Source organism: Vulpes vulpes, chromosome 10 (assembly GCF_048418805.1).
Source record: "Vulpes vulpes isolate BD-2025 chromosome 10, VulVul3, whole genome shotgun sequence".
NCBI classification, from domain to species: domain Eukaryota; kingdom Metazoa; phylum Chordata; class Mammalia; order Carnivora; family Canidae; genus Vulpes; species Vulpes vulpes.
In genome coordinates this window covers 13736550-13752287 of record NC_132789.1, presented here as the reverse complement: position 1 = coordinate 13752287, position 15738 = coordinate 13736550, and the positions used below count along the sequence as shown (strand labels likewise).

General features: G+C 41.2%; 1 protein-coding gene across 3 annotated transcripts in view; it reads right to left on the bottom strand.

Annotated features, from left to right (window-relative positions):
- FBXW8 (F-box and WD repeat domain containing 8) overlaps window positions 1-15738 on the bottom strand; it is a 124584-nt gene that overhangs the window by 29857 nt on the left and 78989 nt on the right. For all 3 annotated transcript variants that reach the window (XM_026015906.2, XM_072722927.1, XM_072722926.1), the window contains exons 6-7: window positions 14010-14206; window positions 10817-11023 (exon numbers count right to left, since the gene is read on the bottom strand). In XM_026015906.2, coding sequence (XP_025871691.1) covers window positions 10817-11023; window positions 14010-14206 — 404 coding nt within the window. The remainder of the gene's footprint in view (window positions 1-10816; window positions 11024-14009; window positions 14207-15738) is intronic.

Here is a 15738-nt window from a genome sequence, read left to right as displayed (position 1 = left end):
GTGACTTCTAGCTTGGCCCCAGGTTAGACAGGACAAAGGCTTAGAAGAGGGCAGAGTGTGGACACATAGGACAGCTGATGGGCAAGAGTGAACAAATGCACTGAATAGTCAGGGCCTTTGGTGTCAGGCAGACGGTCCACCCTACAGCTGTGGTTCATGACTGTACACCCATACAAACACGAGCTTAGAAGCGCTTCGCACATAAATAATACTATAAATTGTAGCTGTTCATAATAATCCTGATATTCCTTTCACATAAATCCTTTCAGAATATTCCATGTGATTCTCACAACCACCAAGTGGAAGACAAATACTACTACCTACATTTTATACATGGAGACGCAGAGGCCTAAATCATTTTGAATAGCTTGCCCCAATTACGTAGGTGACAATAGTAGCCAAGGACACAGCAGGCAGAGCCCAGCCAGTCCCATCCCAACGTCAGTGTCTGCCACTGTATCACAATACCTTTCTGGTTTCCAAGAAAAATGGTTATTAATGATGACTAATGTTTATAGTGTTCTCTTAGGTGTAAAAGACTACCATGATGCAGTCTCTCACCTGCTCCCCACAATCACATATGGGGTGGGTCACACAATTTCACTTGCTGTACACATGAAGAAATGGGAGTGTGAAAAGGTCAAAGCATTTACAGAGTTAAGAGGTTTTGGAGCCAAGATTCAAACATGGGTGGTAGGCCTCCAAGCCCATGGTCTTTAAACCTCTATCCCACGGGGCACAGTGTGTCACCCCAGGACAAGAAGCATCACAGTAACTCTTGACATGCAGATTCTCAGGCCCCACCCCAGACCTCCTGACTCAGAAACCTTGGGGGTAGGGTCCAGAGATCCATATGTTTCTATACCCCCTTGGCATTTGAGACCCCTCGTTGCACCTATACTGCCTCCCAAGCCAAAAATGAGTCTCCATCATAACATATTACTCAGCTGTAAATGCTTACTTCCTGCCTCCCAGCTAATGCTAATCTAGTTAAGGATAGCGCTGGGCAGTAACTACCAAAAGGTGAGATTTAGACCAGGTACCGCACAAGTCAGAAAAGAAGGGTGCTCACTGAGAGCCAGGCTATCAGTAAGGCTCCTTCTGAGAAGTGAGACTCTGGACGGACCTTTCCTGCAAGGACATGGAGAGACAGGAGGGAAAGAGGGAATGCTACCACTAATCAGTAACAAATGTGTCATATCATGGATTGAGTCTTACTGAAGCAAAGGACACATTCTGGAGGTGTGGGATGGAGGGCAGGAACTTGACTCCCCTAAGTCTTGAGGGCCAGGCTGAAGGCCAGCACCAGGGCTTTACCCACAGTCCTCAGCACATAGCCACTGCTCTGATAAAGCCTGACAGAAGCTATGAGGAGGTACACCAACAGGTGGTATAAGAGTTCAGTGGTGCAGAAAGAGCAGGGACAAGTGAGGGAAGGTGGACTGGGGAGCAATTATTTTCATGTCATTTTTGTGAACATGAGACAAGAGTTCAAGACAATACCCCAAGGAAACACTGCAGTATAATGAGGCCACCTAGGAGAGCAGATGGAGCCTGACCAGAGGTCCTAGCCTAGAAAGATCCAAAGGATCTGGGGATTGAATTTGGTCCACATCCAGTGAGTGGGTCCCATATCAATGGACCTTTCTGGAGCAGGAGAGGAGCAGAGGCTGGGGCCCAGGTCCCAGTAGTGCTTTCTGCACGCCCCAGTTCAGATGGTTCCTGGCCTCGTTTATTCTAATAGTTTTTGTTTTGAAACAATCAGTTATCATCTTACAATCCGGTAGATTGGAAACCTACTGTGGGTCTCATTGGCTAACACCTAGGTGTCAGCAATGTTCCCTGCTGCAGCATAGGGAAGAATTTGTTTCTTTGCTTTTTCCAGCTTCTAGAAGCTGCCCACATTATTCCCTGGCTCTTAGATCCCTTCCCTCCATCTCCAAGCCGTCAACAGAGAGTCAGGACCTTCTCACAGGGTACCACCCTGGCCTCCTCTCCTGCCTCTCTCTTCTACTTCTAAGAACCTTTGCAGGATGCCTGGGTGGCTCAGAGGTTGAGCATCTGCCTTTGGCCCAGGGCATGATCCTGGGGTCCAGGGATTGAGTCCTACGTCAGTCTCCCTGTGGGGAGCCTGCTTCTCCCTCTGCCTATGTCTCTGCCTCTCTGTGTCTCTCGTGAATAAATAAATAAAATCTTTTTTTTAAAAAAAAGAAAAAAACCTTTGCGATTATAAGAGGCTTACCCAGATAAGCCAGAAAAATCTCCCTATTTTAAGGTCAGGGGATTGGCAACCTTACTTCCATCTACAACCTTCATTCCCTTTTGTCCTGTAACCTAACCTATTCACAGGTTCTAGCAATGTGGCCATGTGGTGAAGGGGCACTCTGTTGGATTTCTGGCCTCATCATGATACACTGTAAACCTCATTACTCATCTCAAATTCCTTAATTTGGAATATGATCGCTCAAACTTGGACTGAGCTGAGTTTTCCTTTACTCTGCAAATTAACACACAGAGAGAATGCTTAAAAGAGTAACTTTCTGTCCATTAGGACTCATCTGCAGCTCAATAATTTATAATTATTAACCTACTCTAACGTGATGCCTCACTGAAACTGGAGTGCTGAGTAGATGAATAAATCATATTCCATCTATATGCTGAATAAAAAGCAAAGTTCTCTAACTTTTAGTATTTGTTAGTCTAAGCTGCTACGTGTATTTGAAAACAGTGAAATGTCTTCAATAATCTGACATCCCACTCACACAGGTCATTTTCTGTGTGCCTGTCTGGACATAACCACATCAAAAGCATGTAACGTATTCTATAGTGTTACCTGAAAAACAAGCTAATTTTTTAAAAAGAATTTTATTTATTTATTCATGAGAGACACAGTGAGAGGCAGAGACACAGGCAGAGGGAGAAGCAGGCTCCCCGTAGGTAGCCCAATACAAGACTTGATCCCAGAACCCCAGGATCACGACCTGAGCTAAAGGCAGACACCCAACCACTGAGCCACAGGTGTCCCAACAAGCTAATTTTTAACCCTCACAAAACCTAGTTGAGTCTTGGCACAAATATGGCCCAAGCAGCATCTGGTCAAAGAAACCAAAATCATACTTATCTGTGAGGTGAAACAAACACAAAGGTCAACTCCAAGTTCACACTCTTCCATGGGTGTGGATTGGTAAACCAGGATGGAAATTCCACATAAATAATCAAGAAAGCCATTAGAAAAATTAGGCCCTATTAACACACCATCTGTAGATCTTCTTTGGATAGGTGAAGGGAATTACAAGATACAAACTTCCAGTTATAAATAAATTATGGGAATGAAAAGTACAGCACAGAGAATATAGTCAGTAATATTGTAATAACATTGTATGGTGACAGATGGTAACTACACTTGTGATAAGCATAGCACAATGTATAGAATAGTCAAATCAGTTATACACCTGAAACTAATATAACATTGTATGTCAGCTATACTTCAATTAAAAAGAGAGAAGAGGGGATCCCTGGGTGGCTCAGTGGTTTAGCGCCTGCCTTTGGCCCAGGGCGCGATCCTGGAGTCCCGGGATCGAGTCCCGCATCGGGCTCCCCGTGTGGAGCCTGCTTGTCCCTCCTCCTGTGTCTCTGCCTCTCTCTCTCTCTCTCTCTCTCTCTCTCTATCATAAAATAAATAAATAAATCTTTAAAAAAAAAAAGAGAGAGAAGAGGGGCACCTGTTGGCTCAGATGGTTGAGTGTCTGCCTTCAGCTCAGGTCATGATCCCAGGATCCTAGGATTGAGCCCAGCATCAGGCTCCCTACTCAGCAGGGAGTCTGCTTCTCCCTTTTCCTCTGCCCCTCCCCACTGCTCGTGCTTGCTCTCTCTCTTTCTCTCTCTCAAATGAATAAATTAAAAAAAAAAAAGAAAGAAAGAGGAAAAAAATTAGGCCCTAAATAAAATTCTAAGCTAATTCAAGAGGCAAAGGAGAAGAATGATCATCATATACTTCAGGATAATCATCTTGTAATCTTGTACAAGCTTCAATGTTTATAAAATGTTTATAAACATTAGGAAATGATACAAATGTCACTGGTATACAAAAATCATGCAAATATGAGTGAAGACAAAAGATGTTTAAGACACAGTGCCAGCCCTCTCCAATAAGGCTTCTTGTGTCAGAGGCTCTGACACAAAGTGACTCAGCATTCATATTAACTTAATCCATTAGTTCTGCAAGAAGCTAAATTAATCCATCCCTTATCTATTCTAAATGTATTCTTCCAAAAACAATTCTTGGGAAAATGAATCTTGCAAAGCATCACAGACTGTTATCCCTACAAGCATGGCTTTAGCCCGTTTATCCTTGCACTAGTCCCCATGTTCCAGCCAGCCTGTATCACCCAAATGCTGCTCCCCTGCCTCGCCTCAAACTTCTCCCCTCCAGGTCTGTGGCCTGTGCCTGGGCTTGCCCCCTTCCTAGTCTTTCCATGATGAACTCTAACTTGACCTAAAGCTAGGGGGTAGGAAGGTGAAGGAGGAACCTGACAAGTGCTGAGCACCAGCCCCATACAAAGAACATTACCCGCCTTTCCCAGGTCTTCTCCCTTTCCAAATGGGGATCTTAAGGCATGCACATAACTCACCTAAGGTTTATCTGACTCCAGAACCTTGCCAAGTCCCCAGTGGCTATTCCACTACTTGACTGGAGCTGAAAATACTTTCTCCTGTATTTCCATCCTCTGAACTGTCATTCCCTCTCAGGAGTGGTTCAGGACTGCTAGAGTCACTAAAGCCCTCTTAGCTTCCTAAACAGCAGCAATATTCCAAGAAATGCTTTTTGTGGAGTCACTTGTCATTGGTTGCATAGGCTATCAGAGGTGGTGGTGTCCCAAAAGGTCTCTAAAGTCAGAGGTTCCATGCTCTGCCCTGAGAAACCCTAGAGCCATGGAGGTGCTTTGGGGTTTCTACAGCATGTGAGAATTTATTATTATTCATTAACAACACAGAACGATTGTCTCACCTCCTGGTACCATTTTAGTGCTAAAACACATATGAAATGCATTTTAATGTTCAATCATCAATGGTTTATCTGTATAACTTTTCATTGCTCTGAAATTTAGCAACTTCAATAAGAAGGCCTCCACAAGCCTCAGGTCCATCTTTATGGGGAGAAAACCACCTTTCTGTTGCTAAGTTACTGGTAAGGCCCATGAGGCAGTAAGTCCCACACAAAGGTTGTTTTGATTCATCTCGGTTTCCAGCACGATCAGAAATCTAGCACAGGGCACCTGGGTGGCTCAGTTGGTTAAGCATCTGACTCTTGATTTCAGCTCAGGTCATGATCTCAGAGTTGTGATCTCAGGGTGGTAGCATCCAGCCCTGCATCGGGCTCCCCACTCAATGGGGAGTCTGCTTGAGGCTCTCTCCCTTTCCTTCTCTTCCTCCCTCCACTTGCACACACACTCTCTTATTTATTTATTTATTTATTTATTTATTTATTTATTTTACAGATTTTATTTATTTATGAGAGACATAGAGGCAGAGACACAGGCAGAGGGAGAAGCAGGCTTCTTGCAAGGAGCCCAAGATGGGACTCGATCCCAGGTCTCCAGGATCACTCCTTGGGCCGAAGGCCACCGCCAAACCGCTGCACCACCCAGGGATCCCCTCTCTCTCTCTTTTAAAAAAAGAAAAAGAGAAATCTAGCATACAGCATGGGTACAATAAGCAGTCACTAACAATGGCAGCAACCTCAACAGCAAAAATGGACCTTTTTGGTAGTCCACATCACTTAGTAACCCAGAAAACGGGTCTCCAAGAGCTGTTTTCCTAAATTTCTCCAAGAACAAAGTATATACAAAAAATTTTAAAGCTTTTAAGGTGAGAGTGAAAAGGAAATTAGCCATTTACTTTGTGAACTTTCAATTTTAAATTAGTCATCCTGTTTGTAAAATATGAAGGTTTTGTTCTCTGGAATAGAACCTTGAGCAAAATATGGATTTCCTATTCTGGTGTAGGTATGGGAGAGAGGAGCCCGAACCCATGGGCACTGTGTTTCTGATTCCAAGGGCTTTCTCGGATATATGTTTCAACTCATGATGAGCACAAACCACCAATCCAGAGTCCTTTCACGTCCATGAACAGGGAATGATTATCATAGGAGACGTTAGCAATTATTTTCCAGCGTGATGTAAGCTGAGGCAGCAGCGCCAAGCAAGCGTCCTTGTCAAACACGTTCCAGCCTTCTGGATTACTTCACTCACATCTCCCTGGTTAGGATGCATGCCGCATGCTGCTTAATACAATCTGCCATCCAATGCCAAGTACTTCAGAACTAAATTAGGAAATATGTCCAAATACATAGAATGATGCTAGGAGCCCTAAATGGGTCTCTTTCCTTTATGAGGCATGAGACTCTTCATCAACATAATGCTCTTAAATGAGGCAATTCTAGCTTCTAACCCTCTACCTCTAAGAGCAAAATTTAATTCAAACAGCATAAGAATTAATAAAGATAATATGGTATCATAAATAGCATTTTCATGGATGAAGTGTTTTTGACAGATTCAGGAAATGTGAGACATAAAAACAAATCTTAGAGCAATGGTAACAGAGTTGACACTGATTTTCGCACTGTAGCACAATGGAGGCTAGAGTAATTGCAATTACATTTGCTTTCCCTCATGATCACATGCCACTTAGCAATGGCTATCTTTCAAGTTATTTATGCCACTGAAGTCAAGAGCCCAAGAAGGCAATACCAAAACTCTGGAACTTGGGCAGCCCGGGTGGCTCAGCGGTTTAGTGCCAACTTTAGCCCAGGACGTGATTCTGGGGTCCCGGGATCAAGTCCCACGTCAGGCTCCTTGCATGGAGCTTGCTTCTCCCTCTGCCTGTATCTCTGCCTCTGTGTGTCTCTCATGAGTAAATTAAAAAAAAAAAAAAAAACTCTCAAAACTCTGGAACTTGTAAGTCTGGGGATCCCTGCACACAGGCAAACCAAGATGTACCAGAACACTAACTCTCTCTCTCTCTGATCCTTCCTACCTGAGCTGGAAACAGCTGAACAACCAGCTGTATTTACAAGCCTTTTCTTAAGACTAAATACATTTTTCTTTCTTCTTTCTTTCTTTCTTTCTTTCTTTCTTTCAGAAAGAGAGAGAGAAAGCATGTGCGCACATGTGAGGAAGGAAGGGCCAGAGGGAAAGAGAATCTTTTTTTTTTTTTTTTATTGGAGTTAGATCTGCCAACATACCCAGTGCTCATTCCGTCAAGTGCCCCCCTCAGTGGGAAATAGAGAATCTTAAGCAGATTCTATGGAGCCTGATGCTGGACTTGGTCTCACGACCCTGAGTTCATGACCTGAGCTGAAATCAAGAATTGGGCGCTTAACCAACTGAGCCACTCAGATGCCCCAAGACTAACTACATTTGTGCTACATTCCTTGGTTTCATTTCCTTAGGAGACTATGTATATTAACAGAGCTAGGCTCCACCAAGAGCCAATTTGCTGAAGTCTGTGTAGAATGCCATTTGAATGCTCTAATGCCAGGAACACAACTGGTGTTCTCTACCTCTGTATTGAACACATGTCCAGCTGGCGTATGAACGGATGGATTTGAATCATTATTACTTGATGCTCAGACAGCTGTGGTGCCTATAAAATGCTAACGTGATCAATATATGGTACAAGGATATTCTCCAACTAAACAAAAATAACACCTCTGGAATACTTCTACAGGTTAGGAAGATTCTGGTTGCTGACTCAAATTCTGTATCAACATTTGGACTTCACTGTCTGCTTTGATCACACTTAAGCAACAACGGATTATAACTAAACCCCAGTTCTGTATCAATACAAACGAAGATAAACCAAACTCTCTGTTCTCATAAAGCCTTCATCTGAATCCTAAATATACAAGCCAGAGGCACAGACACAAACCTCTATGTGTATATAGTTCTAGGCAAACTCTACTGCTAATAGTCTCACACCAGCCTAATAAAATGTGCTGCGCCACATGCTGCCAGGCCCAAGCAGATAAAACCAAAACATGGCATTCACAAGCACAGGGACACTGGGCACTGCACATGAGACTGTTTGGGAATTATGATATTACATTATAGGATAGCAGGATGATACTAAAATCTTATTTAGTCACCCATAACATGGCTTAATTCACTCAGAAATGTTACAGGACAATTACATTTCCTAAAAATGCAAGTTTTTCTCAGGAAGCAGAGAATCCATTGAACACAATCAGATGGAAAGTACTGCCTCCTGAAAAATGAGGAAAGTTTCATAGATATAGCTTGGCTTCCCTCATGTTCCAGTGGGTGGCATTCATGTTGGAGAAACATCTCAATGCAAAGTTATTACTGCACTACTAACAACAACCAGCCATCCACCCACATAAGTGTTGGAAGGTTTGGAGCTACACTCACAAAATATTTGGATGACTAATGTTACTGTTAGATTCAAAGAGATCATGAAATACATTCTCGTAGCAAATTTACTACTCTCTTCATTTTAAAACATCAATGAGGACGGTCCCGGTGGCGCAGCGGTTTAGCGCTGCCTGCAGCTTGGGGTGTGATCCTGGAGACTCGGGATCGAGTCCCACGTCGGGCTTCCTGTATGGAGCCTGCTTCTCCCTCTGCCCGTGTCTCTGCCCCTCTCTCTCTGTCTCTATGAATAAATAAAATCTTTAAAAAAAAATAAAATAAAACATCAGTGAAAAATACCAGGTAATAACAACTTGAGGAACTATAAACTTTTCAAAGTGAATTTTCATAAAATCAGTGGATTAATCAGTTGATGCTTATAATTACTGCTTTTAATCGGGTGGGAAAACCCAAGAGACAGCCAAAAACTTCCTTATGTTAATATCTAAAGGATGTGCCTAGGCTAATTTTGTGCTGAACTATCCCCTTTACTGGTTTCTCAAATACATCCACTTAGGTAAGTAAAAGAGAGAGGACTTGCCTATGAAAAACTGATTAAAATAGGACAAATTTAAACCAGACTAGCGCTAAATATAACTATCACCTCACTACACTGAGAACTTGAGAAAAAAAGGAGATAACCAAAACTTGAAAGTATGATGGACAAAAACTAAGAAAGCAAACAGTCTCTCTTCTCTCAACAAATGAGCTCACTGGTGACCAGAAAATAAGGTTTTCTCAACGCCTTACAAAACCAAGAGCTCTCCCCTCCTGCACCCACTCCCCCAGGAAGGCATGGCACAGGAGTTAGATTATGCTAAGGCCATCTTTCCAGCTAAATTGTGCTGAATGTCCTCCCACAAAACAGGCCAACTAGAAGCACAGAGGGAGTCCGTTGTCACAGTGAGGTTGCAAAGAGCCACATGTATTTTTGACTGCTTTATGCACCTTCCTTAATGAAGATTAGGTCATTGCAATCCAGGATGCTTCAATTCTTTAAGCATTTGCTAAGTTACAAAACCAGTGAACACCTTGATGAATGAGATTTTATCTTGGAGGGGACTATACATAAGGGAAACAAGATGTAAAAATCACAACCAGAGGCCAAACTTAAAACTATGAGTGGAGGAAACAAGCAGGAAGTGTCATGATGGTAATGCTCACATGCCAGGCACTATGCTTAAAGCTTTACAGACAAGTTTTTATCTGACCCTACAACTTTATGAAGAACTATTCTGACATCCCTTTTTACCAATGAGAAAACTGAGGCATAATGAGACTTAAGTAACCCCCTTAAGGTCACACAGGGCATAGATTACTACTGTGTTGGGACTGAAGGTCAGGCTGTGTGCCTCCGGAGCCTGCTCTTCTCCAGGCCATAATACTGCTCCATGGAAGAGGGTCTCCTTGCAGAAGGAGAGGAGCCGTTGGCTCAGGAAGTCCCTTCCCAAAGATAGCACCCACTGCCAGCGGGGTCAAGAGCAGGCAAATTGGAGAAAAACAAAACAAAAGTTGATCCCTTTCTCCCCTGATTCCACTGGAAGAAACAGAGATAAATCAGCTTTAAGACTAAGTACTTGGCCTATAGTCAGGATAGTAAAATGTTAGGTAGTGATAAAATTTAGTCATCATGGAAACAATTTCAATTAAAAACCTGTCTCCTTAATTGTGACTCAAAGATTATCAGAATGCACTTTTATACACTATTAGTGAGAAAATAAATTTTGGTGCAACCCTTTTAGAGGGCGATTTGGCAATGTCCATCACCATCTTAAGTGCACAGACCCTCTGACCAAGCAACATAACTGCTAGAATTTCTCCTAGAGGTATATTACACAAGGACTTCCAAAGGTTGCAGTACACACTGCAGCATGGTCTTTAATAGCCCAAACAGTGAAAGCGACCTAACTGCCTACCAGCAAGGGGGCTGAATAAACAGACTATGGGTCGTAAGCATACACTGGAATCCCAGTGAGAAGGAGCATGGTATGTGTTGACAGGGAATGCTCTCCAAGGTAGATTACTGAATAAAAATGTTGAGTACAGGACAATATGTATACTATGATCTCATTTCTACAAAGATAAGTTTTTAGTGTATAAATGTACCTATTAATGCGTTAAATTTTTCTAGATGGACACCTAAAAAATGTTTAATAGTTTCTTCTGTGGAGGGAGGCTGGGGGAAGGCAGGAGAAAGGAAACAGTTACTTTTCATTTTATATCCTTTAGAAGTGCTTGAGATTCCTCTTTTTTCACCATGCTGAATATATAGTTCCTGAATACACCTTAAAAAATATAAACAGAGAGATTTAATTTTTTAATTGCCTTATAAAAAATAAAAATCAATGTTCTTTTTTTGTTACTTATACATCTTACTATTTTTGTACCTTGTTTCCTTCGTATACCCATCCTAGACTCTTCACACCAAAAGCAGCCTGGTTGGCTGAGACATCCAGACATGTGACTGGCTGGCCGTACACATAATGGAGGGTTCTGGCAGAGTCTTCAGCCTTTAGCAGGTATACCAGATCTCCAGCCGTGGCCACTGCCACAGGGTACCTTCCAGTATCTGGTACTATTTCAAGGTAGTCAACCTGTGAAAGGATAAGAGTTACGTAGCCCATCAGATCTCACCTACAGTTCCTCCTGACTTGTTAAAAAAATACAAATTTCTCCTACACATCAATAAGGCCAGCAACCCTAACAGAAAAAGACAGGCAAAGGGTCACAGTTCACAGGAAATGAGAACATAGTTCTCACACTAACAAAAAAGTTGCTCTTTGTAAAAGAAACATGATATATTCCTAAAAAGAGGAATGTGAAATAAAAATTCAGCAATACCATTTTCACCAGTCATATCAGCAAAGATCAATTAGCCTGCTAGGACACTGATCTAGAACTAGAGGAAGGGACAGCCACATTTGTGGATCCCACTTATGGTTGGTGGGATGTAAACTGGTCCAGCCTCTCTAGAGAGACACTGGCAAAACTTACCACAATGTCAAAGGCATATGCGCTCTGAACCAGCAAGTCAGCCCTAGGAATTTATTTACAGATAAATTCACACATATGCAAAACAACTGTGTACATGGTTACTTACTGTGGCACTATGTTGTCTTAACTAAAAACTGGGAAAGCCTAAACATGCCTTATTAAGAGACTAATTAACAGTATATCTATTGGAATACTATGCAGCCACAGAAAACAAGCATGAAGCATTCTTTATAAACTGATACAAATGGAATCATCTCCAAGATAAATTTGGGGGTGCGGGAGGCAAGGAAGCAAAGTGATATGATTCACAGTGTGCTAATGTGCGTGAAGGGGGGCCAGGGGGACCAGAGGTACCATGAGACATATATGTGGCTTATGCAACTATAAATCTGCTAACAATGGCTGCCTTTGAAAAGGGCACAGAGTTTTTTGATGGAGTGGAAGACAGATTTCTCCCTGTAAACCTTTCTATATCTTTTAAATTCTGAACCATGAGGGTATAATAACTATTCAAAAAATTTAAAGTTTTTTTTTTTTACAAGAAATTGAATGAAATCCACTCAGTTCCAAATTAGCACACTTCACATTTTAACATTTGTGCAAATATCAAAAATGATATTTGTGTTGCTAAAAGGCTAAAAGTACCTGAGTTACATGTCCTCTGCTGGCTTCAATGTCATCGAGGGTAGAAAGGCTGCCACCAGTACTTTTATGCCACTACAGTACTCCTGACTGCATTATTGCAACACTTTCTCTAATCTGCAGGGGAATGAGGTGTTCCCTTCAGGAATAATTTGCTTGTCTATGTCCCGAAGTGGCACATTTTTCCTGAGCACAGTTTACACCAGGTTTTCACCTCGAGTAAAATCTGAGAGCACAAAAGCAGAAGGTGTGCCATGCTGTGTAATTATGAAAACCACTGTGTAAAAGGACAGCACTGCCCTGACAATAAGCCAAATGAGTTCAAAAGCCTGAATCCTGAGGACTGTCCAAAGGAGCTTGGGAGAGCATAAACATCCGGGTGACTATGCTAATCCTCCGGCCCAAGAGTGAGCACGGCCCCACATCCCCAGCCAAGAACTCATCACAAAGGACAGACGTTCTCAGCCAGTAGTACAAACTGGGGAACACTGCCACTGTGATTCAGGGAGCCTATCTGGGGAAGACAAAAATGGCCCAGCACTAATGGGCCAAGAGGTGCCTTTTTCAGTGACAGCATATTCTATGGCAACCCCTAACCCAGGAGGAGAAATAACACATAAGAAGTATAGTAACACATGCCTCCAGCAGTGTCTGCTTCCTTCCTCTCTCTCGTATTCTAAAACTCATTTCTTATTTTCCTAAAATCAACATCCTCAGTCTAGCCATTTAATTTCACTTTACTGTTGGAGTATTGACAGACCAAGAGGCTCATATCGGCTGTGGTTGTGCCATTCGCCAAGAGCTATAAACTACTTCAAAAAGCTTCTAGTCTATGCCAGAACACCACCTTATTGCCAAGGCAGGATTTACCCTGTATAGAGGAACTCACATCTTAAATAATTGTCTGAATTCATATAATTATTGCTAGTGTAGAATGTTCTTTAGGCAGAGACCAAATAATAAACACTATGGTAGTTTTAAGAACAAACAGAAAGATAGTACTTCCACATTTTTCTAATAAAACTCCAAAAGGAGCATCAGGCTGTTTGGGGAAACCACCACCCAAACTGTAGAAATTGGTCTTTAAGGGACGAGAAGCTTATGGGGGTGAAGTGGTGACACCATGGCTTTTTAGTTACTCAAGCCTAACAAGATTTCTAGCAGGGTGAGAAAGGGAGGAGAACAAGATCTGTTCCGGGTTAGACCACCAATTCATCATTCAATACCGGCTTTTCTGTTCACTCCTCCAGTACTGCCAAAATCAAGTGTTTAAATTAAATCTAAATTTAGCACAGACTTGAGCTCTTTCTTCTTACCACAAAATCATCTCCCGCCATATAAACATGGAGGCTCAAGTACAACTATACTTGGGAGATAGGATCTATGTGAAGAGGTCTTAAGGTTGGCTGAGTCTCACACAGGGCACCCTGGAACGCGGCTATCCAATTAACACTGACTTAAATTTATTTTCACTCAGGAGTTACTTTTAATTCCAGGTGAGAAAATCTTAGGCGGAAGAAAGTGCAGGACGGAAATCTTCCTTTCCATATGGACTGGGATGATACCACTGAATTCATTTTCACTTCTATAATAGGCCAGAAACCAAGCTCAGATTTCCAGGGGTGAATGTGAAGAAAGCTGAGGACCACAGCTTCAGACCCAGATGAGAAACCTTAGCCTTAAAGTCAGCCCTGAGGCTTGAAGCACAACTTCCTAGCTTTGAGATCTGGGCAAAGCCTCAGATTGGCTCTAAGCTTCAATTGGCTTTTTGGTAACTGGGGAAAAGAATACTATCTATTTTGCAAAGCTACTGTGAGATTTAAAAATGTTAAGGCCCACAGGAAGCCATGAGTGAACAGGAGCTGCCACCATCATTACCATCTGTCTCTATGAGACCTGGAGATTCCAGAATGGTGAATACGGTGACTGGACTAAAAAGCTTACCAGTTTCTGAACTTCAAATTCAGCAGTGATTTGCCAATACCCCTCCTCATTGGGGCGTAACATCACAACATCAAAAGCAGAAGCTGTGGCAACAGTTGCATCTTCCTGGCTGAGGGCTAGTGCCTGTATTCTTGCGTCATGCTCAAAACGATGGACAGGATACTTTCCAGTCCTTAGATCCCAAATATTAAGAAATCCTATGTAGAGAAAAACAATGCAGGTAACCATTTTTTTTTGCAGGTAACCATTTTAAATTCACTTAGGATGCACAATTATAAAAACAGTTGTGCAATATAAAGAAAACTAAAAGGTAAATGATCAGTTTGCATCACATATAACAAAGGACTAATTTCCTTAATAAAGAGTTCCTAAAGTTCAAGGAAAAAAGCAATTAAGAATTGAGCAAAGGACGTGAGCATCTTGGCCACTGAAAAAGAAATACAATTGACATATAAAAATAAAAAAACTCACAATTAGAAAACTCACAATTAGAAAAATATAAATAAAAACGGGAATAGAATATTATTTTTCATCAATCATATTGACAAAGGTGAAAATTTTCATAAAACATTTTGTTGAGGATATGGGAAAATAAATTCTATCCTCTATCTTAATAAATTCTATCTATATTTAAATATCTTAAATTGTTGCTGGGGATGTAAACTAATTCACCCAACTTTGAAGGCAATTTGATAATATTTACCAAATTACAAATGTATGTAGGATAGTCACTGTAATGTTTTTAATTATGTCAAAAATATTAATGATTAATTAAAAAATTAATGTAAATGTTCACTACACTTTGGAATTTAAATAAAAAATGACCAAACAAGACTGAGTCACCCTTATGTATAAGAAAATGAAATGATCAACAAAATATATTACTAAATGAAAAGAATAAAGGACAGAATAGTGGTATATGTTTTAACAAATTTACACACAAACACACATATACATAGACTATCCTTGTGTATGGAAGGAGACCCAAGAAACTTTACTAATGATTGGTCTTGAAGGAAAGAAACAGAAGAGATAAGAGTAGGAAGGCATTTTACTATATATCCTCTTATATATTCTGAAGATTTTCCCCAAAATTATTTCTACCAAAAAGATAAATTCTAGAAAATGTTTTTATAAGAGAGACTTAAAAAGAATGGGAGAACATGTATCAATTGAATTTTTTAAAAAAGATTTTATTTATTTTAGAGAGGAGAGAGAGCTCTCCTGCAAATGAGCATGTGAGCAGGGAGGGGCAGAGGGAAAGGAAGAGAGAATCTCAAGCAGACTCCCTGCTGAGTGTGGAGCCCATATGGGGCTTGATCCCATGAACCTAAGACCATGACCTGAGCCGAAATCAACAGTTGGATGGCTAACCAACTGAGCCACCCAGGCACTCCTTGAATATTGCTAACATATGGAATTCTTAATTCATTCTCCTAATTGTTCATTCATTCAACAATTATTTCCCAGTTTTATTGATACAACTGACATATAACATTGTATAAGTTTAAGTTGTGCAACATAATGATTTGATATATGCATACGTTGTGAAATGATCACCAAAGTTTAGTTAACATCCATCACCTCACATAATTAACAAATTTTTCCTTATAATGAGAAATTTTGAGATCTACTCTCTTAGCAACTTTCAAATATACAATACAGTATTAACGATATCATCATGTTGTATATTAGATCCCCAGAGCTTATTTATCTTATAACTGGAAGT